We start from the raw sequence: 27593 nt of genomic DNA, 5'->3' as shown, positions 1-27593 counted from the left end.
CTCCAATTTCTGCCTTCAAAGAGTTCATGAGCTAGTGGGAGAGGATAAACCATAACTAAATCTGTCAGACTTAATACTTTAAAAAATGTTAAGGAAAGAGAGGAGGTGACTGAGAATAGCTGGAGAAGGTTTCAAATAGTTAAGTAAAAAGGAAGGAACACTTCAGCTGAGGAGTTTGGGGTGAGGGGCGGAGGGAGAACCCGGGGAAGAAAGCAGAGTGACATGTTTCCTGAAGTGTGAGCTAAATCGGGCACAGTGATCAACCAGCTACCGTCTTGTTTATGATCATACTAGCTAACTATTATTAAGCACTTCCTATGTGCTGAGTGGGAGCCCCGGTGGTGCAGTGGTTACGCATTGGTATGCGATGTGCGTGGTCGACAGTTCAAAACCACCAGCAGCTCCGAGGAAGAAAGACTGGGCTTTCTACTCCCACAAACAGTCACACTCTCAGAAACCTCTGAGTCAGCATGGATTGCAGGGCAAAGAGTTGAGTTTGGTTTGGGAAGTACAATTCAGAGCCCTTACCTCTAATCCTTACAACAAGAGGAACGTACGATGATATTCCCATGAGTACAGAAAAGTCACCAGCTCGTGGTTCCAGAGACAGCTAAAAGCTATGGAGTCAGAATTTTGAAATCCATAAATAAAAAAGACTAAATTCTGCCTCAGCCTCAAACAGAGTCACTGCATGAACTGTTTCACAAGCATGTGAACTTCTCTCGTTCATTCCTAAGACATCCTTCCAGGCTGGGCGCAAAGGCTACCTTGTCGGCAAAGCCTTTCTGGATCCTCCCAGCTGAAGAGACTCTTTCTCCTCTAAACTGCACACCATCAGCCTATGTCTTATCTATTTTTTGTCCCTGGCATTAGAGATTTTATTGAGTCCATTATTGCTTTTTTAGGCCCCTTTAGTCTGATCTACTTTGTTCTCCGCAGCTCCGAGGACAGTGACAGGCATAGAAACTAACTAAACCTACATAGCATTTATTCTTTTTTTAACAGTTTTATTGGCACCTCATCCACAGATCACACAAGTCACTAGTTCAATTATGTCCAGAAGAGCTGTACAGTCATCACAGAATCAGTTCAGAGCATTTTCTTCTTCCTGGACTCGTTGTTAGCGTATTTTCCACAGTATTTATTCTTTTGTAGGGTGCTATTAAGCATTTTCTCACAAAACCTTTACAGCAACCTAATCCATTTCTTCAGTAGTTCATTTTAGCTCCTGCTGTGACAGACAGAGGAGCCCTGCTGGCACAGTGGTCACAAGAGTTAGTTGGGCTATTAACCCAAAGTTAGCAGTTTGAAACTACCAACCAGTCAACAGGTTAAGGATAGGGCAATTCTCCCTGTCCTATAAGGTCGCTATGAGTCAGCATCGATTCAATAGCAAGTTGAGTTTGGTTTTGGTAACAGATAAAATGACAGAGGCTAAAATTTTTAACTCCATAAGCAAGACAAACATGGCCCGTGTGTTCAAGGAACTCAGCCTGGGAAGGCTGGTACTCTTGGTACCTCAGAAGTACAGTGATGGAAACTCTCAGAAAGGAGGCCATGTTTGCCTAAAATCCCACAGCAAAAAGATGGCAGTGTCAGGATTCAAACGCGGGTCTCCAGATTTGAGATTCCAGACACTACACACTTAACCACTATGCTCTAGAGCAGTGGTTCTCAGCCTTCCTCATGCCGCCGCCCTTTCATACAGTTCCTCATGGTGTGGTGACCCCCAACCATAAAATTATTTTCGTTGCCACTTCATCACTGTCATTTTGCTACTGTTATGAATTGGGCGACCCCTGTGAAAGGGTCATTCGACCCCCAAAGGGGCCGAGACCCACAGGGTGAGAACCGTTGCTGTAAAGGAAGTGCTTGATGCAGTTATTGAAGAAGATAAGAGTCTCCCTCATAAAATGAAAAGATACCCCCAGGACAATGAAAGGCTTCACTCGATGGTGGTTACTCGGTATTCTTGAGGAGTGGCAGGTGGAGGCTGTAGCATCCTAATACTCACCTGGTGGTTCAGAACCGCTAACCCAGCAACCTTGAGGAGACTTGCCCAGGACTTGTTGAGGAGATTAGCTGAAGATTGAGGATTCTTTCAGCATGTTGTGTGCTCCCTAAAGTGGCTTCACTGAGCAGTGTCCCCTCACCTGGTCCCTCCTGAGCATCTATGCCTTGATGTATGCAAGGTGTTGAGCCAGCCATTAAACAGTGAGAGTCTCGAATGAGTAGGAATGAAAGGTAATTGTGCATAACCCCTTAATTAAAATATGGTACAATTACCCTTGAAAGGGGAAGAAACTTTAGAAGCTCAATTCCAACTCAGAGAAACCCTTTAGGGCAGGGTAGAACTGCGCTCTTGGTGTTCCGAGAATGTATCTGTCGTTGAGTAAAAAGCCTCATATTTCGGCAGGTGGTCTGAAATTGGTGAAGGTGCTATCCCTACATCAATCCCCAAATGCGTGAATACACACTTCTCCCTGGTGAGGAACACCTTATTCTGCTTGAAGGCATTAACTACACACGCCCTGTGGGCCACAAACACCGGCTTCTAGTCGAAAGCCGCCTGCCACACCGCTGGCCCGGGTCGCCCTCTCCAAAGGTCACTTTGCTAGATCCTAACCGTGTCCTCAAAAGTGGCGTCCAGTCGGGATTCCCAACAAGGCAAGCCAGGCAGAAAGAAAGCGGCGCCTGGAGCCACTTGCCTTTTGTCCCCACTCTTTTTTGGCTCACCAGGAGACCCAAGGGTGACCCCTCGGATGGGTCAGGTCGAGGGGCTCCCACAGCGCGTACCCTAGAAGGAAAGGACTGAGCGGCCACCAAGACTAGGGCGCGGCCGCCCGCGCGCCCGCCCCGCCCCTGCGCTCCACTGTTGGCGGGACAACGGGCGCGCAGTGGGCGGCGGGCATCCGGGGGGCGTGGCGGGCGCGGGGCGTGGGGGCGTGGCGGGCGCGGGGGGCGTGGCGGGCGCGGGCCGCCCCACCCCGCCTCCCGCCAATTGTCTACTGCGCCAGCGCCAGCCATTCTCGGCCCGGCCTCCCGAAGAGAGCTGCGCGCATGCGCCCGGATAAGTGAGTGAGGGGCGCCCTCCAGAGGGGCAGGGGAGACGGGGATGGCAGGGGCAGGCGCTCTCCGCTGCACCCCCGGCCCTGCGCCGGCTGGAGCGCGCGCTGGCCGCGGGGCCGGGAGCAAGGGTCGCCCAGGATGGGAGTCGGGCGCGGGGTGGGGTCCGGAGCTAGAGCAGGGTCGCGGCGGCCCGGCTGACCCCCAGTACGTGCGTCTGTGTGTCTGCGCCCGCCCAGGGAGCCATGGAGGACTGCCTGGCAGCGGCGGCGCTGACCGGGCTGGACCGACGTAGCCTGCAGCGTTCGGCCAGGCTGGGCCAAGAGGTGTTGGAGCGCGCCAAGCGGAGAGCGGTGAACTGGCACTCAGTGGAGCCCCCCAAAGGCAGTGGGATGAGGCCCGACCCCGAGAGGCCGCTGGCCTCCGACCCCCAGCGCCTACCCCCAGCAGAGGTGAGGGCCCCTTGTTGCGGGCACCTGCCCATCCATCGGGTCAGCATACTGGCGACCAGGGGCGTGGCCGGCGCGCGGCAGCGTCGGAACGAAACAATCCTTGCCTGGAAGGACAGGGAACGCCCCAATAGTGAATGGAAACACCCTTGAAAACGACACATTTACGCATCCTCACTGGCTAGCTGCAGGGTACCAAGAGTTCTAGGACCAGGTTGCTTACTCTTAAAAAACAACCCAAAAAACCCTTACATTTTAATTACCATTTGATATTGGAGGAAAGCTATGAAATATACCTAGAGAAATTACCTATCTATGGATTTCGTGTATAGTTGGAATTCCATCTCAGTAAAGCCTACTGACTGACTTCAACCTAATTGAGGCCATTCCCAAAATGGCTTCCTTCTTCAAGGGGAATCCTTGACCTCACTCATGACTTCCGGTTCTTCCAAACAGAGACAAGAGAGATTCCCCACCCTCAGTGCATCCTTCCGAACAATGGCTGAGTTCATGGACTATGCATCAAGTCAGTGTGGGGTAAGTGGGGGTGAGCCTGCTGACCCTGCAGCCGAAGAACCACTTTAACATGTGTATCTTTCTGTAAATTTGGGGACAGCCTGAAGATTATGTGTTTATCCTTCATTGAGTGACAATTGTAATCAGATAAGGGTCTAAACGTCAAAACCAAACTCACTGCCAGTGAGTCGATTCCAACTCATAAAATGACCCAACAGGGCAGCGTAGAACTGCCCAGGTGGGTTTCCGAGACTACAACTCATTACATGATTAGAAGGCCTGGTGGGTTCTCTTGAGGGGCAGCTGGGGGTTTCAAACTGCTGACCTAATGGTTAGCAGCCCAACCATGAAACCACGACAGTATGACCGGCTGTTTATGCCTTACTTTAGGTGTTGTTAAAGCGCCCTGGTGGCATAGTGGACCATGTCTTGGGCTGCTAACCACAAGGTCAGCCGTTTGACCCCACTCTGGGAGAAAGATGAGGCTTTCTGCTCCCATAAAGACTGACAGCCTCGGAAACCCAAAGGGGCAGTCCTGCCCTGCCCTATGTGGTCACTCTGAGTCAGAGTGGACTCAGCGACAGCGAGTTGGGTTGATAGCTGGGGCCATTGTTACAGCACCGAACAAGCCACAAAAGTCTCTGCCCTCACGGATGCTTATTTGCTAAATTCCAAAGGAGTCAAGACCCAATAGTCATGGTCTACATTTTGCCATTTTGAACTCTAGTAAGTTTAAAAAACAAACCCAAGGGTCACTCTAAACTGGAACTGAGTTTCTGAAACAAAATCCCTACATTAGATCTTAAACTCTAAGGCCCACTCTTCCCGGTAATGTCATTTTTAAGTATGCCCTTGTCAGTCTATGTCGGTTGTTGAAGACTGTGATGGCCATGATAGGAAGCAGGTGCAGTATACAGGTTGGAGGTGGGAGCATGTGACATCATGAAAGGACCGGGTTCCCCAGCAATCATCTATGTTGAGTCCCTTTACTTGCTAAACTGCCTTCAGCCTCTTGATCTCACCTTGACCGTCTGTGAAAGGAAGATTGCCCAAGTTCTTTTCAGCCCTACAGCGCACGTCTTTGGTTTCCACTGAGACAAACCCCAGAATACTGCCTTAGACGGGATGTAAGGGACAGGTGGGGGCTCAGTGGTACACTCATGGAAATGGATGGACACAGGTTTTAGGGTCCCTCTTTTCTTAGAGAGTTTGTCCAAACCATACATGTGGCTCCTCTTTAAGAGCTTTGGAGCAGAGTTGAGGCAGACCAGCCAGCACACAAGGACGAGGAAATCACCTACCTCAAAGCTCCTCTCCTCTCTCCTGGGAATTGCAGCTGACTGGTTTCCCTCTGGAGCCCTGGTGGCATAGTGGTTATGAGTTGGGGTTGCTAACCAGAAGGTCAGCAATTCCAAACCACCAGCCTCTCTGAGGGAGAAAGAGGGGCTTTCTACTCCCTTAAGGAGTTACAGTCTTGGGAACCCCGGGCCCAGTTCTCCACTGCCCTCCAGGAGCGACTGCCCTGAGTTGGCATCCTCTCGATGGCAGAGAGTTTGGTTTGGTCGGTGGTGGGCTCTTCTAGCGTTAACGTTTCCCAGCCTCGTGGGGCTGGTCGTAAGGGTGCCGACACATAGAGGAGAAAGAGAAAGCCTTGTTTCTGCCCCACTTCTCGCTTTCCTAAGCTCAGATCTCAACTCTAACCTTTCTACATCTTTGATCAAATTCCTGTGATCCGAAGAACAGGAGTCCAGCTAACGAGATAGGTTTCGGAGACGATTTTTATGATCTTATTTGTTCCGTGGAGTGGTTTTTAGAAAAATGCCTAACTCCCACTTGACTGTGAGTGATTAACTCTGAAAAAAGAGCAACCACCAACTTTGGTTCATGGCTCAGTAAAAGAAATAATATTTGTCTTTGGTTTGAGGCTTAGCAAATCGGTGTTCTTGACTCTGGTTTTCAGTGGATACCGCAAGTCTCTGTTGCGGGATGGAGCCTCAGAATCCCAGCTTTCTAGAGTTAGAATTAGAAACAGTCTTCTGCCCCGGCCTTCCCAACTTGGAAGCAGCCCCTCAACCTGTGCCCGGAAGTGCTTCCCTCAGCTTCCCAGTCTGCTGGTCACCTGCCTTAGCCACTGTTCCAATGCTACGTTCAAAACAAGTAACACTTGTGATGTCCTCATCCTTAGTCAGAATCAAGGGCAGTCAAAGGTTAACTTCGAGGGGGAGAAAGGAAGCAGACAAGAAAAATGGAACCGCGTGCTGATCCTTCGAATGCTTCCTTAAACTCGAGACATCTCTCCACCACCCACACAGGGGGGTGGGCGGGGGGGGGCACGAGAAGGGCAGTGTAGTTGTGGCTGGGGTTACATTTACTGCTGTCTTTCTAAATCCCAGGGAGGTGCACCGTTTCTTCCTTTGCCCTTGTTGGAGACTTCGATAACAGACGTGGAACTATTCATCCGAGTGTGTCATGACTGGCTGTGTATTTGACACAGGGGCAAAGATGGGAAAAAGTTATAACTCTATCCCTGCACGGCTTTAAATGGCCGGGTTCTTGCCCTGGAGAGGCAGCAGATGGCAGTAAAGTCGTGCCAAAATTACATTGCCAAGTCTGCAGCCACTTCCCTGGGTGAGGCTTTGTTCCCTGCCTTCAGGTGCCTGTCAGAAAGGGTGGGGGGATGGAGGGGGGCACTTGCCTTTGCTCTCTTGCCTCCACTCTTTACCATACTTTGCCCAAGAGCCAGAGGAGTTTGGGCTTGGTTTTTTAAAAAAAAAATTAACTAGACTGCTTGGTTACTCATTATCATTCACATTACTTCTCTAGAAATATTACTCATCTGTGCCAGAGGACGGAGGGGCAACTCACGTGTCTCGTTACCACAGAGGGAAGTCGGAGCTGTCCTGGGGCTCAGACTCGGGGAGTAGTCAGGTATGTCTTCTCTGCCCCCACTCCCCTGACCTGGGCAGCTTGAGATGTGAGCCCAGGAGCTGTTGCCCTGAGGTCATTTTAAAATGGAGACCTAAAATATCCTCAGGCCCAATGGTGAGTTGGTGTGTTCAGTAGAGTGTCTGCTGGGAGCCTGAGCCCTTGTGAACTGTCAACCATGTGGGCTCGAGTTAACCAGGCAGCTGGAAAGGGCAGAGAGGAAGCTTGGCGGGGAGGGGCTCATGTTGATGGCAGAGGACCAGTCTGGACGAGGGGCCTGAGAATGGGGGCCAGCATGAATGCCGCCAGCGTCACGCAGTTGTGCCCGGAGACGTGGCTAGTTGGGGGTGCGTTTTGCTCCGTGTGCTCCCCACAGCAAGTAAAAGAAAGTGAGAGACTGCACCAGGTTGCCCAGTATCACAGTGCTCGGTGTCAAGGTGTTCACTGCAAGTCAGGAATTGCAGCAGTGAGCATGGCGTTGGTCCAAACTTCAAGACTGAAGCTGCTGCGGGTCTTCAGGTGAGCTTTGTCCCTCCTGCGCCAGGGGATTTGTGGCCGACGTCAAGAGCTTTAATTATATTCTTCTATAGCTGGGAATAGGAAGATGATTTTTAATAATGTCGTACTTATAAGGTAGGTGATAATGCACATGTCACTTGGGTTGTAGGCCTTCCAGGGGCCCTGGAGGGCACAGTAGAACCGGCCCGTTGGGTAGCCCAGGCTGTCGGTTTTTCAGTTTGCAGCAGAACACCTCACTGCTGCGCTACAGGGCTCCTGAAGGTCTGATGACTTTTAAAAATAAGGTGCAAGGAGGGGGGCCTCTTTCAACAACATGCTATCCTGAAGATCATAAAGTTTGCCTCCCGTACTCTTGGCCCTTATCAGGGGAGACCAGTACCAGGAAAAGGAAGCCACACTTGGTTGAGTGTAAATGAAACAAAAAAAATCAAGCTCATTGCCATTGAGTTGATTCCAAGTCATGGCAACCATAGAGGATAGAGTAGAACTGCCCCCTTGGGTGTTTCTGAGATGGTGACGTCGTGACGGGAGCAGACAGCCTCAGTTTTCTTCCTGGGGACAATTAGTGGGTTTGAACCACCAGCCTTATGGTGAGTTAGCATCTTAGTGTGCAGTCCATTATGCCACCAGGGATCCTTTGGTAAAGCATAACTCAGCTCTCTTAATGCCACAGAGTCGATTCCAACTCAGTGACCCTGTAGGACAGCGGTTCTCAACCTTCCTAATGCCTCAACCCTTTCATTTAGTTCCTCATGTCGTGGTGACCCCCAACTATGAAATTATTTTCGTTGCTACTTTATCACTCTCATTTGTCTACTGTTATGAATGGGGAGACCTTTGTGAAAGGGTCGTTTGACCCCTCTTCCCCCCCCAGGGGTCGTGACCTACCGGTTGAGAACCGCTGTTCTAGGATAAGGTAGACCTGCTCCTTTTGGGTTTCCAAGACCTGGAGTCTCCGCAGGAGCGGACGGCCTGGTCTTGCTCCTGTGGTAAAGGAAGGTCGTCGGCGAAGAGGCAGGCCCTCCACGGGATGCACTGGCTGCCATGGTGGGCTCACAGTCACCACGGAGAGGCTGACACAGGGTCGCTAAGACTTCATTCCGTTGCACGAGGGTCCCGTGAGTTGGAGGTGACCTGGCAGCACTGAGCAACAACAAGGACAGTCGGCACGACGGGCCCTCGTTACAAATTCACCTTCGGCACCGTGGCCGTGTGCTTCCTGACAGAGCCAGAGCCTTCCTCATTGAAGTGACTTAACAGACAGAGTTGTGTGTGTTTCTGAGAAGGGGGTTTGGGGTTTTTGTATTGTTTAAAACTCCTGCAGATGTCTTCAAAGATAGCACACCTGCAATCCAGAGTCTAATCCATGGGTCGTATCCTTGGCTTCTCTGGCATGCGAGCCTCGGGAGAGTTAGCGTGGAGGGATGGAGGGAAAGGATGCCGCCTGAATTCAGGCTGTAGTCTCTCTTCCTTCAAGTAAAGAGCGAGGGGCTTCCAACCCAGCTCTACCTGAACCCAGCGCCCAACACTCAGCAGAGGCAACAGAAAAAACTGACACTACGGTCTAGTTCCTAGTCATGCAGGGGGAGCCCTGGTGGCACCGTGATTAAGTGCTCGGCTGGTTACCACAAAGGTCAGCAGTTCAAACCCAGCGGGGTTGGGGTGGTGGTGGAAGTGTGGCAGTTTGCTCCCATAAAGGTTACAACCTTGGAAACCCCGTGGGACGATGGGACGGCTGGTCTCTGTCCTCTAGGGGCAGGATGGGTCTGAAGGACGTCAGAGAAAATTGATCTTTGTAATCCCAGGAGTCGGTGTTTCCACTTGCCTCCTCAGAGACCAGACGCTGCCTTTGGCCTTGAAGGCCAGGATCAAGCCTCGCCGCGTGACCCAGGGGCCTACCAACCTGTGAGTACAGATAGGGCTTCCACTGGCCTTCCCCGCCACCGCACAGGCCGGGGTCAGGGGGAAGCTCTCGGTGCCCAGTGTGTGGTTTTCAGTTGCGGTGTTTGTACTCTGGGAGAGGGGGCACAGCCTCAGTCAGGGCTGGCGTTGGATTGTTTCCTCCGTGCACTTCCTTCCTTTGAAGCTTCCTGGAAGAACTCAAAGTGGTGGCCGCGGGAAGCTGAGGCATTCTCGTCTGGGCGCCTCCAGCTCAGCTGGGAGAGCAGGTTCCTGCTGGAACCCCCATCTGTTCAGGAGGGCCTGACCTTCCTGCGGACGAACGGACAAAGTGCTGGAATTCGACGCACGTCTGGGCCGAGGGGTTCCAAAACACCGGGAGGGGTTGCCTCATTTTCCACCAGTGTCTCTGCGTGCAGACCTGTCGGTGCGGAGCTGTCCCTTGAGGGACCGATCACATCTCTGTGTCGGGCGGAGAAAAATCAGCCAGGGGCGAGTCCTGCCGATTGCACCAGATGGCCACTGTAATGTCACCGAAAATGTGCAGAGAAAGACGGTCGGAGCTGCAAACGTTGATATTGGGCTGCCGATGGCCTCAATGATGTTTTAAAAAGAGAAGCGGGAGAGGGAAGGGGAGAGGCAGCAGCGAGTTTTGTTTCGAATTGTTAGGCTGCCGTGCTCGTTCGTTCAGGAACTTGGAAGCACAAGAACTTGTAGGAGGGGGCCTTTAACACGCCCCTGTGGAAACGTGCTTAACTTCCCTATAAAGATGCCAGTCGCTGCTAGCCAGGATTCAGACTAAGCCAAAACGGCAGCACCTCACAGTAGTCCACCTGGGTCCCAAATACAAGCTGTGCCCAACATGTGACCTGGGGGAATGGGGATATCTGCCCCCCCCCAGTGGCCCCCAGTGCCGGGAGTCACAGGTGTGCCCCGCCCTGTGTGTCATTTTGTGCAAAACAAGGCCTTCTGCAATCCCCCCCCCCCCCCCCGCAGTCCTTCTGACACCTCCCTTTGTTTCCACCAGCCAACCACTCCGCACGTGCCTTGTCGCACACATTCCCACCAGTTCAATGAGACTAGACCCCGTTTTGTAGGATAAACAGCAGAGATCAACTTGGGGAATAATTGGCTTCCAGTCTGTCTTCGAGGTTTTGAGGTGGGCTGGCGGGGGTGGGGTGGGGGCTCACAAAATATGACCCTTTCTCCTAGGGGAAAGCTCAAGTCAGTGTTTGGGCTCCGTTCCCCTGGACCTTGTGGTAGAAACGACCGCTTCTGCCTGTGGGCCTTGCCCAGCCTTCAGCCTCCAGTGTCTCTCCAGCTGGTTTTGTTGCACAGTCAGACTCGCTTCTGGTTTGTGACTTCTGCCGGCACCCCTCCCAGCCGACTGAAGTCTGCCCTAGGAGGGGGGTGGTATGCTCACCACAGAAAGCTCCCCATGGCCCCCACAGCCTCGAGTGTGGAGCAAGTTAGGAGAAGCAGGGCCCTGGAGGAGGGAGGGCTTTCGCCAGCTAGCTTCTGGGGCTGAATTCCACACATAGTATTCTCAGCATCGGAAGTGTTTATTTTCCCGAGAAGGAACGCAGCTCAGCACAGTGAGAGGGTCTCGCCATTCCCAGGCCCGTGGCCTTACTGCTAACACGTGCACCCCGCCCCGGCGGCATCAGCCTCTCCCTCTGCCAGATCTTTTTAACTCGGGCACGTTCTTCGTCGTGTTTCTATAGCCCCTGACCGTTCACAAAGTGCTTCCAGCTGCAGGCTTTCTTATGAGCTTGATACATTTGTCAGTCGAGAAATCAGGAAGCCGGCATGAGGGACTGAGACCCAGGGAGGTGACGGTGCTGTTGTGTGGCCAAGCTGAGCCCCGAAAGCAGGACCTCGGTCAGCCCTTCCTGTCACCGCTACCCCACCTCTGGCCTGAGGTGACCGCATGGGGACATAAACCCTCCACTGTCTTTTCGTTTCAGGCTGAGAGCATCTCTAAGGACCTGTACATAGAAGTCTACCCAGGGACCTACTCCGTCACTGTCGGCTCCAGTGACGTCACCAAGAAGACTCACGTGGTGGCAGTGGGTTCGGGGCAGAGCGTGGACTTGGTCTTTCCCGTATGACGCTGCTCATCCCGACCCCGCGCCACCTCTGGCAGTAGCCAGAAGAACGAAGCCACAGTGTCACCTCTCGATGGGGACACAAAGGCTTTCACTCTGCTTTTATGCTGTCGGGTGCAGCCTTCTGGGAGCCGGCGTCTGTCTCTCTCAGTGCCTATTTTAACCCCCGCCCACTTTTAACTAAAGTAATAATGTCACTATGCTGTCTGAACTGGTTTTAGTGCGTGCTTTCCAAGCAGAGGCTAATTATTGATAATAAAGGGAGAGATTTGGAAACGAAGAGAATTCCATTTTATTGGCATTTAGAGGGAAAGGAAACGTAGCTCATGCACAGGGGTAGGCTGTGGGAAATGATGTCAGAGTGTCTGTGGACACTTTCACAAAGCACATACAGGCCTCGTCCTGCAGCTTCTGCAGAGGAGACCTCCCCCCTCCATTGCAGACACCCTTGCTTGCCCCACTTTGTAACTCTTCCACACAGCGTTAGCATGGAAGCCTGGGAGTCTTAAGCCAACCATGCCTCTAAGGGTCGGAAGTCACTGATTTTAGAAAGTCACTAGGCTGTGCCTTTAAGCCACCCTACCTGCAGTCCGTGTGCATCTCTGAGCTTAGTGGCCTGCGAGTTTCTCTCGCCTTGAATTAGAACGAAGCTTCCATCAGGAAACACTGCTGGTATGGTGTGTGATGGAATAAAGGGCCCATCAGAGCTAGATCCGGAGGATGCCTAGTAAAGAACTGACTGACACTCAGGGCCAGGCCCATCACCATCGGGACGGTCCTTCAACCTGGGATCCTCCCATTACCCCTCCCCTCCCAGTGAACTTCCTGAGTTTTGTAAGCCTTTGGAAATGGCACAAGGACCCAAGGGTGTGTGTTGTGGGAAGACGGGCCAGGGGCTTATACTCAAATGTGGTGGTACCAGCTTGGAAGGTCCAAGAACAGAGTAAGGGCATCCTGGAGAGGTTCCCGCCCAGCCCTCCTTCCCCTGGGATGTGTCTCAGGACCTTGACTCAGTCTTCATGTTCCGCTGCCCTTGGGCAGGCCCGGTGGTGGCTTCCCTTGGTCACTTCCAGGCCCAGCCCCTTGGTGGTTCCCTCCAGTGTCCTCAGTGGTCTGTTAGCGGCTTCTTTCCGGATAGGTTGAAAGTTCTTGCTCCTAAACCCAGAAGTCAGTCAGTTATGTTCTTTGCCACCGTTTTTTTAATTTAAAAATCATTTTATTGGGGTTTTTTTTATAGCTCTTATAATACACACATCAATTGTATCAAACACATTTGTACAAATGTTGCCATCATCATTTTCAAAACATTTACTTTCTGCTTGAGCCCTTGGTATCAGCTCACTTTTCCCATCCTCCCACCTCCCTGGACATCTGATAAATTTTCAATGGTTATTTTCATATCTTACTCCATCCACTGTCTCACTTTGCCCACATTTCTGTTGTTTGTCCCCTGGCGGTGGGCAGGGAGGGTTATATGTTGATCATTGTAGTTGGTTCCCCATTTCTCCCCCTTCTCTCCCTACCTTCCCCCTACCCTCCTGGTATTGCTACTCCCATTACTGCTCCTGAGGGGCTTATCCGTCCTGGATTCCATGTGTCAAGATTCCATGTATCTGTACCAGTGTACATGCTCCAGTCTAGCTGGATTTGTAAGGTAGGACAGGGGTCATGATAGGGGGGCGCATTAAGAACTAGAGGACTGTGTGTTCCGTCAGTGCTATGCCGCACCCTGGCTGACTTGTTTCGTTCCTGTGACCTTTCTGCGAGAGGATTTCCTGTCCAATTGGGTCTCTACTCCAACCCGCATCATTTACATCCATATATTTTGTTTGGTTTGGGTCTTCTGATGCCGGATAGGCTGAGTCTTGATGTCTGAAGGGGAACGCTATTGAGGATCACCTGCTTTGCTAATTGGGAAGGCTGTTTATTCCTTCTCTGCTTCCCTGATGTGGAGTCAGGTGGGAGTCAGTTTGCAGACAATCCGGTAAGGATAGCTAACTGAACACTAGGAGTTTCTAAGTCACAGCTGATCACAGAGGTGAAGAGAGGGGAAGCTGGTGGGCAAACAGCCTAAGACATTGAATGAAGTAAAACAAGTAACGAGAGCTGTGATTTCTTAAGGACAGCCCGTCTGAAAGGGAAAGATGACTCAGGTAGCCCATGCCCTCCCTAACTTTCAACAGGACAGCTTGCCTCCTTCATACTTCATACAGCAAGCGAGGGAGGGGAAGCGACGTGACTGCTGGCATCCACACGCCGATCTTTCCAGGAGCGCTGGGACCAAGTGGGCTGGTCTGTGCCTACCAACCGGGGCTCTGCAGGAGGCCAGAGAGCGGCCAGGGAGCAGGCCGTGGCCGGGGATCCCGACCCAGGTTTGGGAGACCCCTGGAAAGACACCCCGTGCCCTCTGGTTAGCTTCCACTACTGTCATTACCATCATGCTGTCCCAGTGGCTCCCCCAAACCCCTGTCTGTTGGGCAAGTAAACACGACTTTGTTTTCTGTGGTCTGTGCCTGAGCAGGAGGTAGACAGGGTGATGGTGGAGTTAGCAGGCAACCTAGGCTTGGCTCCACTTGTAACATCACTTTCTGTGAGCGCTGTCTGTGAGGGCTGTGAGAGCGGATACCCCACTTCATAGACCTCGCTCCCGCAGCCCCCGTAGAAAGCGTCGAGGGAGGAGTTCGCACTGCCTTAACTGGATACTTGCTCCTTCCTGGTTTCCCTGTCAGGTGGGGGGGGGGGGAGCCCTGAAACCCTTCTATAGAATTAGGTGCCGGCTCTGGAGCGTCAGGCTGGAGGACCCCCACTACTATTGCTTGTTAAGCCTTACACCAAAAATATCCCCTGCAGTCTTCAAACCAAGTAGTAAACCAGAAAACGCCCATTCACTGCTCTGGTGTTGCAAGCAACCCTGTAGGACCAAGTAGAACTGCCCCTGTGGGTTTCCAAGACAGGCAACCAAATACGAGTTCAGCTCAGTCAGTCAACATCTGCCCTGAGAATGGTGCTCTTTTAAAGACCTGGCTGCATGGCCTGGAGCCAGGGTGGCTGGATGATTGCCCCGCCCCCACCCCCAAAAATGATCGCCTGGAGACAATCCTTAAACCACAACTATCCCCTGAAGTCTTCTTAAAGTCAAACAGTAGTTTAGCTTAACTAGTGAAAAAGTTATCTGCCTGGAGCATTGTGCTTTTGAAGAACCATCTCTGGTATCAAACCAACGGCAGCAACTCCTCAGATTAGCTAGGAGCCCGAGGGGCCAGTGAGTTAATATTAATGCCGAATGAGACCTGTGCAAGATGAAGAATGTAAGGTCACAGAGTCAAGCCGAAAGGATGGTATATGTGCATTCTCAACAAAAATAAATGATGACTTCCTTCTCCCCCCCCCCACCATGATCCGAATTCTACCTTGCAAGTCTAGATAGAGCAGAGGTTGTACACTGGTGCAGATGGGAGCTGGAGGGACAGGGAATCCAGGGCGGATGATCCCTTCAGGACCAGGGATGTGAGGGGCGATAACTGGGAGGGTAGAGGGAGAGTGGGTAGGAAAGGGGGAACTGATTACAAGGATCTACATGTGACCTCCTCCCTGGGGGACAGACAACAGAAAAGGGTGAAGGGAGACGCCAGATAGGGCAAGATATGACAAAATAATAATTTATAAATTATCAAGGGCTCATGAGGGAGGGGAAAAAAGGACTTGATGCAAAGGGCTTAAGTGGAGAGCAAATGCTTTGAAAATGATGAGAGCAAAGAATGTACAGATGTGCTTTATACAATTGATGTATGGATTGTGATTAGAGTTGTATGAGTCCCTAATAAAATGTTAAAAAAAAAGAATTCACTGAACAAAACCTCCAGAAAAGGCTGAATTATTCCATAATTCTAAACTGTGAACTGTTTTCTTTTGCTTTGTTTTCAGCCAAAATAAAATCTACCTGGAATCAAAAAATAAATGATGAAAAAAGCAAGATATGACAAAATTTATAAATTATCAAGGGTTCATGAGGGAGGGGGGAGCGGGAAGGGAGGGGAAAAAAAGTGGACCTGATGCAAAGGGCTTAAGTGGAGAGCAAATGCTTTGAAAATGATGAGGGCAAAGAATGTACAGATGTGCTTTACACAATTGATGTATGTGTGGATTGTGATAAGAGTTGTATGAGCCCCTAATAAAATGGTTTTTTTTTTAAGTCCTTATTCTCTTCAGAGGAAATAGTTAAATAAAATGGGGTTGGTTCACTTTTTTTGGGGGGGGGGGTGTTTTACAGTGGCAGACATGGATACAGCCTCACACATCCCAAAGCCCCAGAGTCCAAAGAAATCACTCAAAGCTTTCCGCTGGAGAAACAATGTATCACTTTTCCGGAACTACAAATGGATCAAGTCTTTACTCCTGGGGCAGGATTGAAATCTCGGCAGCTGAGAGGTGCCTCCTTAGCTGTCCTGGGATGTGGGCAGCTCCACACAGACAGAGAAGGGGTCTGGAACCCTCACAGAAGCCCCACCTCAGGTCCCAGGGCTCTCGAGAGCTCTGGGGCAGCTGACAAGATGCTGCTGTCTCTGGGTCCCTTTGGGAAATTAGATAGCGAAGGTGATCAGTATACTGTTCCTCAAGTCTCCAGGATGTCCCAGAGTTCTTGGGGCAAAGTCTGGAGGTCTGGAGATGGCTCCGGAGTGCCATCAGTGGTTCACACACTGCTTCCCTGCTAGCTGAAGAGTCCTGGTGGGATTGTGGGTTACATGGGCTGGTAACCAAGTTCGAAACCACCAGCCGTTCTGAGGGGGAAAGATGAGGCTTTCTACTCTGGTAAAGAGTATCCTGCCCTGCTCAATAGTGTCACGATCACTAGGAGTCAGAATCGACTTGATGGCTGTGATTGGGGGTGGGTGGGGGCATGTGTTTCCCTGCTAGCTGAGAAGAACCTGTGGCGGAAGACAGAGCCATGGCCCTCCCCATCTAACAGATGGGCTTCTCTAAGACTCCTCGAGAGGCCTGCTTACCGTTGTTTACCTACAGGTTTCTCTGCTCCCGGAGGCACTGACCACCCCTCGTGAGCACCTGAAGGCATTTTGGCAATCCACCTGGACTGGAGAAAAGCTAAGGTTTCCAAGCATAAAAAGCGGAAGAGGGCCTAAAACAGATCCTGGCAGTGGCCTATCGCTACAGACCAGTTAAGGAGACCACACCCACTGCCATCAAGTCGATCCTGACTCTCAGCACCCGCTATGGGTTTCCAAGACACTCAACCCTTCTGGGAGCAGCTGGGGATTCAAACCACCAGCCTTGTAGTTAGCAGCCCAACACCCAGCCTACAGCACCACCAGAGCTATGTTCTTGAATAAACAAAAGATAGGCATTACATGGGAATGCAAACCTTGGCCCACAGATCAGCCTGTTCTTTCTCTTTGGGCTTGGTTGCTTAAAAGCCAGCGTTTCCCTCGAAGCACAGCCACCCCTTCAACATGACCCCACTTCCAGTGTGTTCCTTGCAATTCCAACCAAGTGGACGCTTGCATCAAATTCCCAAGAGATGTGGAAGGGAAAGGGGTAGGGGCCTTAGCCCGAGCGCCCTGGGCCCCTGGTATACCTGGCTGCCTAGGACGCGGCTCGGGGCCATTTCTCCTCCAGTACCTCCATGCTGGCTGGCAGAGCCCGCTCTGCCTTGGAGACTTCTCCAGCACAGGGTCTGCGTTGAGCGTGCTGCTCCCCAGCAGTCTTTGGGGAAGGCACATCTGCGGGTCATTCTCTAAATCATCTTCAGAGAAGGTGGAGGGAGAAACGCTCCTGGGCCTGTGCACTGTCATCCCCTCTTGGGGGCCCTCTAGAGGCAAAAGCTGTGGGGTGGGCTTCAGCTCTGGCCCTGGCAGCTCCCTGGCTGTGTCCTCAGTCCCGGTCCCTGGTAGAGGCCACCAGGTGGGTCTAGCCGAGGGACAGCAGCAGAGGGAGCCCAGGCACAGCGGCTGGTAGCAGGTGTGGGGCGGGCAGAGAGGGCAGAGGAACGGAGTGCCCAGAGAAAGCCCGGTGTGGACACAGCCAGGGCCTGGCCCCAGCAGAGAGCAGCAAGGAGCCCAGAGAAGGGGCCTGAGGGGCTCCCTGGTGACGGGCTTGAGCAGCCTCTCCACAGCCGCCTGCCAGACCGCAGGAGGCACCCAGACGGCCCCACCTGGAGGCACTGTGGTCATCTTGCCATTCCAGAAGTGAACCGTGATTTCCTCATCCTGGGGCCCTACAGGAGGAGAAGGCACAGCCTTGGTTCCTGATGCTCCTTCGCAGTGGAGCTAAGGGTGCTCCGGTCCCCAAAGCCAGAGGTGCAGTGCACACAGCCCCTCTGCCTGCCTGGCTCTTCATGCTTGCTACTCCCCGGAGAGCCAGCGGGAAGCTCCCCCTCCCAGTGCCACCGAGTGAGCCTGGCTCCGGGGCTGCAAGATGACCTCCAGGGACCCATTTTTTTTCCATGTTGAAAGCAAAGTGCAAGGGGTGGGTGGGGCAGGGCGGCAGGGGGTAAGAACCTCTACGGAATACACGGTGCTGATTGGCTCCGGAGAAGAGGACAGGTGGAGTCTCTGGAGGGCTTGGTGGGGGAGGAGGAGTCGTGAATCCCACTGTGACCCAAGAGAACCCTACCACACCACAGTATAGCCAGCCAACACGCACAATAGTGTTAGACCGTTGTGCCTGAAGTATTTTCTGATCGGCTAGGGATTGTACCCCAAGATTAAGCTACGAATAAGAAGGTTGAAGTGCTTGCTTGTTTTCATGTTTCTAAGATCCCTGTGCTTCGGACCTCCCCCACCCCTGCCCCCACCACTCTCTTCTCTGGCCTGATAGCCTGGCTCCTTCTGAGGCTCAGTGGGTGAGAGAGAGCAGCTTCTTACCTCTCTCAGGCTTTCTGGTCTCCAAGCCCAAGAGAACAGTGCCAGGGCCGTACCGCTGTCCGTTAGGCTCCCAGGGTGCCAGCACCTTGTCCCCAGGGCACAGTGGGGATACTGTGGGTGGTGAGAGCTGAATGGCTTCTTCCTTCAAGACCACATGGTGCCGCTGGACTGACAGCCTTGGGCCTGTGACCTGGGGGGCCTCAAATTCCACAAGCAGGGCCCCCTGCCTCTCCAGCTGGTGGGAAGAAAGAGCCAGGCTAAGGACGTACAGCAGGGAGCCCCAGGCCCCGGGATTTCTTTACAAACAGCAAGTGTCAGCGAAAGCAGGATGAAGCACCGGTGCCAAGAGCCGGGGCTGCCGACAGTCACCGGGGACCTCCCATGGGTTGCTGCTTGCTTCCTCTCCTCTCCTCCTCTGTTCCCCAGTCATCTTTCTCCCTCGCCTCCATTTCTGACCCTCGGCCCTCTGCCTGTTCCCCAGTGCGCTTCCACTGGCTACCTCCCTCTCTCCCCCTCCTGAAACCGTGCCTGCCCTGGAGCCTGCTTTCTCTAGCTCAACAAGGGCTGATCTGCTTCCAAGATTCCAGTCTCTGAAGAACCTTGTGGAGCAGATTCTACTCTGATGCGCATGAGGTCTGGTCCCCGAAAGTCAGATGGGCTCAATGGCAGTGGTTGGTTTGATCCCTTCGGCTGGAAATGCTACATCTTGAACTTTTCCTGAATAAAGTACACACATTCCCTTCCACAGACCACTTGTGGCAGATCTGTGTCTGTCCGGGACCCTGACCTGCAGGGGGCCATCCCCGAGGAGTGTGCTGGGAAATGCCGCATGCAAGGTGGGGACTTGCCTCAGGAGCAGCCTTTATCTGAGCCCGGTAATAAAAGCCATCTGGTTCCCTTCTTGCCAGGACCCATGTATCGGCACCGTCTCCAGTTCTTCCCGGCCAGCCAGGCCCCTGCCGGGCTGGGTCAGCAGTTTGGAGCCATGGGTGATTAGACACACATCTGGGGGAAAGCCAGTGGAATCAGAGGGCGGCGAAACCCAAACCCTAAGACCATCCAGAAACACGCTTCGCTGTTTGCTCTGCAGAGCCCCAGCGTGCATGGGACATGAGGTCTGAGAACAGAAGGTCAGGTGGAAGTAGCGACGGGAGACTTCCAGGGAGAGGAAGTGGATGGTTGGGAGGGGGAGATGGAGGAGGAGCACGTGGGGAACCATTGTATGAAGGTTGGCAATTTGACGGGGTCACAATCCTCAAAAAGTCATTAGGCTTGATGTGATCATGTTCATTTCTGCTGGTTCTGAAATGACTCAACGGGACAGGAAAGAGCCCCAGGAAGGCACTGTGGAAAGGACATCTGTGGGATTCCAGGATGGGCAGGGGAAATGCCCAAGGAGCAACATGGGGAAGGCTCCTGGCGCTGTGGGACCCAGGGGGCGAGGTGCTGTAGCCCCAAAGGCGCTGGCCAAGGGCTCTGAGCCAGGGAAGCGGGTGTGCAGGATGGTGCCCAGGGAGGGCTGGGTCAGTGGTTGGGGTCTGTGACAGCTCTTCACTGTGTGGGCAAGGAGCCCTGGTCTGAGTACAAGGATGCCCAGCACTGCCCTTGAACTGGCTGGCCCACAAAGGTGAACCAGGAAAGGGACCTTAAAAGACCCTTCGGAGTGGCGTGTCCCTCATTTGGGTGGCCTGAGTTCAATACCGTGGGTGCGTGTGTATCCCTGGAATTTACCCAATTTGTACATGGGATTTCAAAACACTTGATGAAAAAAATGCAATGAAGAGAGAATGGGATTTTCCTAAGAGCTCTTCGAGGAAGGAGCTCTGGTAACACAATGGTTCAGTGCCCGGCTACAAACCAAAAAGTCTGTGGTTCAAACCTACCAGCTGTTCCCAAGAAAAGGGGTTCAAGAGCTTGTGCCCATAAAGATTTATAGTTGTGGGGACCCTATATCTTTGGAAAGCCCGGGCCCTGCCCTACAAGGGCACTGTGAGTAGGAAATGACTCGGCGATTCCTTTACCTACGTGCCCAGTAGTAGTCGACTTGGATCCAGTTGCCTGGGGACTCCCTTTGGGAAAGGTCAGGTCATTGAAGGAACCTGAGTAGGCCTGGGTACCAGCTGAGTTGCCAGTTATAGAAATGAATTCCTCCTGTCGGGCCAGAGGAAGCCCCATAGTTGGTAGTAAAAATGCGTGAGGACATTTTACAATCGGGTGATTCTACACACACCCCATGACCACGGCCGCAAGGTCAGCCCTGGAGCTCCGTGGGTGATGTGGGCTGAAGTAGGACACTGACTTGCTGTGTTCACACCAATGAGCCACAACACTAAGAGGCCCTTCAGCTTCCCATTCAGGCACGTAGCCCTCCTCCCGGCACACACCGTCCAGAGCCCATGCACGACGAGGAAAGGCCAAGGTGCATACACCGCCCCCCAGCCAGCGAGGCAGGTAGGTACCTTGTGAGGAGGTTGTGCCCGGTGAGCCAGGGAGGTCGTAGGGCAAAGGGGCAGGCGAAGGACAGGTCCCAGAGAGGAGCCGCCCCACCCCAGCAAGGGGCCTTCAGGGTGGCAGTCACGCTGCAGTATTTGGGTGCAGGCATCCCAGGGCCCGGTGGAGAAGTCCGTGGCTCACAGAAGCCACCTGAGAACAACACCATCGTTAGCTGAGCCCCTGCAGCAGTGCAGGTGACCTGACTCTCCCACAGTCACTAATTCTTCTGAGTCACCTGAGATAGTTTGTTGTGCCAGCCTGGCCAATAAACACAAGTGGGATTAATTGAAGGGTGGGGAGATAAGTGGCTTGGTGAGCCTCGCCTTTCTTGTCTCTCGCTCTTTAATCATCGGACCAGTGTGCAGCTGCCTTGCTTGTTCTGTGCTTCAATTTAAAGGCCACACTACCTGTGGGACACCTAGCCTGTGGACTGTGTTGCTGTAAGATGAGGTCCCTTTAAGACCACACAATTGGAATTTACATCTCTGGAGCTGGGGACTGACAGTTAGTGACCTGGCTGATGGTTGGTGACCTGCCTTGCTGTTTGCTGCCTGTGCTGGGATAGCCTAGCTCTCTCTCTCTACAGAGAACTACCTGACAGCCCTATAGATTTGAAGGACTGCTAATGTCTCACAACTCTCTCATGGGAGTGAGTCGCACTGAGTCATTTGTACTGCTTTATAATTTAACTGTTCGTTCTTGTATTCTATATCTATCTGTTTTATTATAATTTAACTGTTCATTTCTTGTGTTATGTATCTATCTTTATAAATATATATATATATATATAAAATTATCAGCAATCTGGTTTTATCTCTCTAGAGAACCCTGTCTAACACATCACCTGAGTGCCACCCAATTAGAAAAGAGGAGCAGGGTTCAAAGAGCAAGGGCTGGGACTTGAGGGAAACTCGGCCTAAATCCCTTTTGCTCGCTGGCCGGCCATGTGCTGGCTTCTCGGCTCAGTCAGCGTTCCTCCGGGCTTCACAAAGTTGGTGGGAAATGCCATTCTGATTTAACTCCATTGTCCCACAGATGTTGGAAGCCCCCCTCCCTTCTCTGCAGTGTGCATCAGGCTCCTAACTGAAGGTGGGATGCCGAGGGGAAGGGATGAGGCAGTCAGCTGGCTTCGGCTATATTTCATTCAGTCCTGTGGGGTTGCTCCAACCCCTAGGGAACCTGTGGGCTTTCAAGGCTATAAACCTTTATGAGAATAGAAAGCCTCATCTTTCTCCCTTGGGGGCGGCTAGCAGATTTGAACTGTCGGCCTTCAGGCTACTTGCCCAATTCATTACCCATGACACCACCAGATCACTGTGAGTTGGAATTAACTTGATGGCAGTGAGTTTGGAGGTTCTGATAGGGTAGCTATGAGTCACAATCACCTTCATGGCCATTGGTTTGGGGGCTTCCCCAGCAGCAGAAACCCCCCAGGAGAGGAAGACTATTCTTTTCTTCACAAACCCTCGCCCTGATGCCAAGCTGACCCTTTTAAACCAAGCCACAGACTTCTCTCCGGACCCAAACACCTCCTGGATTAACCCAGGGCCCAGCTGCCTCCAAACTTTTCACAGACAACCGCTTCTACCCTGAAGATCCAGCTGCACTGCCCCAGCCCACCGGGCCATTCTCAAGAGTCCCAAGTGCACAGGTCTCACCCCAAAGGGACTTACCCACAGCCTCACACTCCAAGCCTCCACCTCAGTCTCTGTGGCTCCCTCTGACAGTTGGGGATCAGTCTGACTGATTCCTGGTTGCCAGGCAGGTTGCCAGGGATATAAGCCAGCGGCAACACACAGCCAAGTGAGAGGAGTGAGCATGTGCAGAGAAGTTTCAGAAGGAAGGTCCGCAGAGGCCTCCACACTCCCAGGAAGATCCTGAGAGGGAGCAGAGGCGCAGAGAAAGGACAAGGGAGCTTCAGCTCTCCAAGGGCCGGCGTCTCCATGACCAGAAGAGCCAGTCCCATCCTGAACCCCCGTGGATCTCAGGGGAGTCCTGAGAGGGAGACAACTGACCCCCACAGAGCGTCGGGGCTCTTGCTATATCTCTACTCTGGGCAGCAGGAGGCTAGCAAAAGAACCAAATACGTGGGCGTGTTCTGGGCAGACGGGGCTCTGCTGGAGAGATGAGGGGTGGTGAGCACGTGTGTGGCCGGCCAGTGGTGTTGGAGGGAACAAGTCCAGATTCGACTCGCTTGTAGGACTTGGATCAGTCCTTTGACCTCCCCCAATCTTGTGAAATAGGGGCTCTCTGGACCCGCTTACTGCCCAGACTGTCTTGTGCTCCATGTGCCTATCCAACGGCTCTCATGAGAATAGTTCTCAGGGTCCCAAGGTTGAGGGAGTTGGGAGGGCATTAGGAGTAGGTGGGTGTGGGCACCCACTCCCACACAGCAAGTAGGTGGCAGGGCCTGCCAGCATGCCGAGCCCCTCGGGTCCTGACAGGCACAGGAGACCTTGTCCAGACACCCGTGGGAGGACACTCTGGTCCTGTGGCATCTGACTGCTATGTGCCCGGCATTGTGCTTGGTGGAAAACATAAAACACGGTCGCAGAGGCATGGATGATGTCTCCTTTACCCTTCGTTTCCTGTTTCTGTGAGAGCCCTGTGGTTTGGAGAAACTGACTGAACCCCCAAGGGCTGGACCCCGTGCCAACCAGCATATCCCAGCCCTCGGGCATAGGAATGGGCATATTCTGAGCCTCTGCAATCAGCACGGACCCTGGGACTTTTGCTGGCCGTCCTGAGATACACTCTCTCTCTCTCTCTCCTCCTCTGCATAAATAAACAAACAAACAGGTAATTCTGAAAGTTTCATACAGTCATTTTAGGACCCTGCGGAAGGCAGGACAGAACTAAAGAAAACAAAGTCTTGAAGACAAGCCTACTGCTGGATGTTTCAGTTATATCAATCAATACATCATCTGGATTGAAGCCAGTTTGGGTAAATTTGTTCTCTTTAGGGAGCAAGAGGGGACAACCAAAGGTACCTTCACCAATGCTCTTCCTCACTGAAGGCAACCCTGTGCTCAGGAGAGCGACTGCCGCGGCCCCAAAGACCAAGCTAGTTGGTGCGCAAAGTTAGTCTGGGTCCAAAGACGGGCGACTGCAGCTGTGGCAGGATCCCGGCACCCAGGAGTTGGGGATTTGATCGTGTTGAGAGGAGGAGGAGGATGGTATCCCAGGCGCTTGGAAGACTATGGTCTTCTTTTCTGAGGATGAGGGAGTTAGTTTATTGTGCCAACCTGGCCGATAAACACACGTGGGGTTAATTGAAGGGCGGAGAGATAAATGGCTCAGTGAGCCTCGCCTTTCTAGTTCTCTGGTCTCTTGCTTTGTGATGATTCAGACCAGGGTGCAGCTGCCTTAGCCAATTCCCTGCTTCAGCTGGCAAGGCTCACTTCCTGCAAGACATCCCTGAGGAGAAGCTACATGGACCTACTCCGATGCAGCCCTGGGTGCTGGAGCAGCCGTGTGGAGACCCCTGCCAGCGCTGAGATGCTTACACATCCACTGACTTGGCTTTCCTCCTGCAGTCAGTGTCATTGCGTCTGTTTGCGAGATGGAGGAGGACTTTGTGGATTGGTGTTGGACATATGGGCTAATGTTGGACTTGTGGGCTTGGGCAGCACTGGGTTGTGATGTTTTCTTGATGCACACTTAACCTTTACACAAAACTCTCTCTTATACATGAGTTTCTGTGGATTTGTTTCTCTAAAGTACCCAGACTAACACAGAAGACACAACGTGTCTGGGTGATCAGGGTGGGGTCTGTGATGGGGTCCAAGTGCAGGGCACTTTAAGAGCCAAGCATATAAGTTGTGGCAACGTGGTGGTCAAGTGAAAGTCATCGTGGGGTTGCAGTGGTAGAGGGGCATGAACTACCTGAAGGGAAGTCCGAGTGCAGCTGGAGCCAGTGGGGGATATGGCAGAGGAAGTCAAGGAAGGGACGGCTAACGGTGGCGCAGACACGAGGTGACAGCATTCGAATGACTGAACCACAAAAACACACAGATTGATTGATAGCTACTTACTCTGAGACCTTTTGCTGGCACTAGGAACTTAGGTTAAGTAAGACTGGGCCCTGATTCAAGTGATGGCCAAGGCAGGGAACTGGGAAAGACTTCGTAAGGAAGATGCCAGGGGAGATGGTGTGGCAGCATGCAGTGAGTCCTGACAGGGCTCGGGGGCAGATGGGAGCTGGGAGCTCAGGGAAGGGAGGAGCTGCAGCTGGCCATGGAACCAGATTCCCAGCCACTGCCAACGCCCTCCCCGATGGCTCGATTCCCTGCTCATTTGTGGCCCCATCCTCTACGGGGTGAGGTTGTCTCGGTCACAGGCCACAGCGAGGACGCTGAGCACACTCCCCTCGAGGGGCTGCACTCTAACTTGGCTTAGAGTGGCCAGCGGGGCCCAGCCAGTGTCCTGAGGCCACATCTGGGTAGGAAGAAAGTAGCTGGAGACCTTCACTAGTGACAAGCCAGCGAGGACAGCTACCCCTGTCCCCTGGGCACTCTGACCATGCCTCGGGATGGGGAGAGAAGGTGCCAGACAACTTTCCCATTGCCCAGTGAGACAGTGACCCAGACTGCCCAGGCACAGGCTTTTTCATGACTCCCAGGTGTCCTTGCAGGGCACAGACACAGAGGCTGGTCAAGAGGCAGGGGCCAGGATCAGTAGGACTGACCCTCGGTTCCATCCCTAGGAGGGCCTGAAGAGTCCCTGCGAGCTGCAGGCTATGGCAGGTGGTGGGCTGGTGTCTGGGCAAGGAGGGATGGGCCTAAGTTCAGTGTCTGTCTGGGCAGACCACTTCTGCCTAGGGACCTGGCACACCAGGCTGGAGCACTCTGCTGCTGGGGCTCTGGAAGACTGTGGCGGCTGCCCAGCCGATGGGGCGGCAATAGACAGGCCTTGTGAAGGCCAACCCCCAGATACAAGCAGCTACCCATCCCAAGGGTTACAGAATGTCCTAGTCTGAGAGGACCTGCGGAATGGTGGTGCTAGGGCCAGAAAGACGAGGAGGGGAATAGACAGCAGCCCCCCTCCAGCCTCATCAGTGACATGTGGGATAGTTGCTGTGACCATCAATTCCATTTTGTGGATGTGGTGCCAAGACACAGATTGGAGGAAGCAGAGGCAGAATTTAAACCAAAGCAGCTTTGACTCCTTAACTCCTACACCACACTGTCTGGGGAAGTCTCAGGCATGGAGCAAAAATACCACACTGACACATTTTCTAGTGAAAAAAAGGTTTTGTAAAGAATATTTACATTAGCTCCAAGATACTTTCCCATGGTGACATGGGTAAGGCATAGACTTCTTGTTGATCCTAGAGAATTGAAAACCAACCAACAAACATCAAACTTGGACAAACCTAGAGAAATCCATGGTGACTGCTTAGCTTGCAGGGTTGGTGAATTGCACGTCAAATATTGAGTTGTCCTTCGTCACGCTTCATCACCAAGGGCCCTTGTGAGAACTTCTCCCTCTACTTCCTAAAGGTCTTGAAAGAGATGCCTAAAAATTAAGACGTCTTGCCCATCTATGTAAGGTGATGTTATAAGTACATCTCAAAACCAGGCGAGCAATGAACAATGAAATTCACGATCAACAGGAAAGCCACCCTAAATTAGCATTTGAACTCTGCTCACATTGAAGAATTCCATTTAGGACAAACAGCTGAAGGATGCTGTCTGGACACTTGAGTCAGACGATTCTAAATATGGGGTCAGTGTGGTGGCTGGTGGTCGCCAGGAGGGGAAGCCCGGTCCCTGGATTCTTGGTGGCCTCCGCCCTCTCAGGGCACAGAAGGGACTGTAGGTGCGTGATGTACTTGATGGCAGCCCTGAGCGTTTCCACTTTGCTGAGCCGCTTGTCCAGATACTCCTCGGGCAGGTGATGGCGGAGCTGGGCATAGCCCTCGTTGACACATTTCACCCGCTGCCTCTCGCGTTCATTCCTCTTGCGGATGAAGGCCGGCCCGTAGGCGTACTCACACCGTCTGTAGTTTGGGTAAGGCACTGGGAAAGAGAAGGGGCAGGCTTCAGCATAGTTCTCGAATGTCACCGTGTCGCTCGAACAGGGCAGCAGCGGCTGCTCTTCGGGGTAAGGGGATGGCCCTGGGGCCTCAGGGTACAGGTGGAAAGTGACCATTGGGTCCAGATAGAAGGACGGGGCCAGTGGCAGGTGGGCCGAATCGGAGAAGACGGGCAGTTGGTCCGGCAGATTGGCGTAGCTTCTGTTGTCCATCATTCCTCTCTGTTCCCTGGAAATATAACGAAGTTGATTAATTTGGCCAGAGCAGAAGAGTAGACAGCATTTACGTTGAAAGGCTTTTCTGCTTTGATGAATGAATAGAGCTCTGGGCTCATGACAAGAACCCTGCAGGGGTAGCCGTCTGCGGGTGTAAGAGAGGATTTTCACTGGTGCCCAGAAACAGCCTCAAGTCACCCTCGTGAGTCAGCCTATGAGAAAGTTCATCCTCTTGCTTTCTTTCAATCCTTACGATTAGACAGAGATGTCTGGGACTAGAGGGCTATCTCATCTCCCCCCCCCCCCCCCCAGTCTTCAACAAGCGGTAGTATGGAGCGGAGGGACCCAGCTGGCGCTGCGGCCAGGCACAGGGCCACTAAGTGGAAAGGGAGTGATTGGAACCCACCAGCCACTCCTTGGAAACCACTGGGGCAGTCGACTCTTGTCCCCTAGGGTTTGCCAGGAGCCGGAGCTCTCTTGCTAGCCAT

General features: G+C 52.8%; 3 protein-coding genes across 3 annotated transcripts; 1 reads left to right on the top strand and 2 right to left on the bottom strand.

Moving 5' to 3' along the window:
• Window positions 1–2981: 2981 nt before the first annotated feature.
• Window positions 2982–11767, top strand: LOC142444826 (A-kinase-interacting protein 1-like). The gene is made up of 6 exons (XM_075546107.1): window positions 2982–3074; window positions 3306–3518; window positions 3972–4052; window positions 6855–6959; window positions 9309–9380; window positions 11342–11767. The coding sequence occupies exons 2-6, from the start codon at window positions 3312–3314 to the stop codon at window positions 11483–11485; spliced, it is 609 nt and encodes a 202-aa protein (XP_075402222.1). The 5' UTR covers window positions 2982–3074; window positions 3306–3311; the 3' UTR covers window positions 11486–11767.
• Window positions 11768–16094: 4327 nt separating this feature from the next.
• On the bottom strand, window positions 16095–21019 carry C4H11orf16 (chromosome 4 C11orf16 homolog). Its single transcript, XM_075547710.1, has 5 exons — window positions 20820–21019; window positions 19209–19365; window positions 18361–18595; window positions 17073–17711; window positions 16095–16120 (listed from the first exon to the last, which is right to left on the bottom strand). The coding sequence occupies exons 1-5, from the start codon at window positions 21017–21019 to the stop codon at window positions 16095–16097; spliced, it is 1257 nt and encodes a 418-aa protein (XP_075403825.1).
• Window positions 21020–26162: 5143 nt separating this feature from the next.
• On the bottom strand, window positions 26163–27115 carry ASCL3 (achaete-scute family bHLH transcription factor 3). Its single transcript, XM_075548448.1, has one exon. The coding sequence runs from the start codon at window positions 27103–27105 to the stop codon at window positions 26560–26562; it is 546 nt and encodes a 181-aa protein (XP_075404563.1). The 5' UTR covers window positions 27106–27115; the 3' UTR covers window positions 26163–26559.
• Window positions 27116–27593: the final 478 nt, after the last annotated feature.

Source organism: Tenrec ecaudatus, chromosome 4 (genome assembly GCF_050624435.1).
Source record: "Tenrec ecaudatus isolate mTenEca1 chromosome 4, mTenEca1.hap1, whole genome shotgun sequence".
Classification (NCBI taxonomy): Eukaryota; Metazoa; Chordata; class Mammalia; order Afrosoricida; family Tenrecidae; genus Tenrec; species Tenrec ecaudatus.
Note: the sequence above shows the minus strand (reverse complement) of the source record. Positions and strands in the feature narration are given on the sequence as shown.

Excerpts from the sequence above, each read along its gene's own strand:
- ASCL3 (XM_075548448.1), bottom strand. The coding sequence starts at position 27,105 with ATGATGGACAACAGAAGCTACGCCAATCTGCCGGACCAACTGCCCGTC.
- LOC142444826 (XM_075546107.1), top strand. The coding sequence starts at position 3,312 with ATGGAGGACTGCCTGGCAGCGGCGGCGCTGACCGGGCTGGACCGACGT. Across the intron at positions 3,519-3,971 it reads AGCGCCTACCCCCAGCAGAG|AGACAAGAGAGATTCCCCAC; the intron begins GTGAGGGCCCCT and ends TCTTCCAAACAG. Across the intron at positions 6,960-9,308 it reads CAGACTCGGGGAGTAGTCAG|AGACCAGACGCTGCCTTTGG; the intron begins GTATGTCTTCTC and ends TTGCCTCCTCAG.
- C4H11orf16 (XM_075547710.1), bottom strand. The coding sequence starts at position 21,019 with ATGGTGTTGTTCTCAGGTGGCTTCTGTGAGCCACGGACTTCTCCACCG. Across the intron at positions 18,596-19,208 it reads AGATAAAGGCTGCTCCTGAG|CTGGAGAGGCAGGGGGCCCT; the intron begins GCAAGTCCCCAC and ends TCTTCCCACCAG. Across the intron at positions 16,121-17,072 it reads GCCGCGTCCTAGGCAGCCAG|AACTCTGGGACATCCTGGAG; the intron begins GTATACCAGGGG and ends CTTTGCCCCAAG.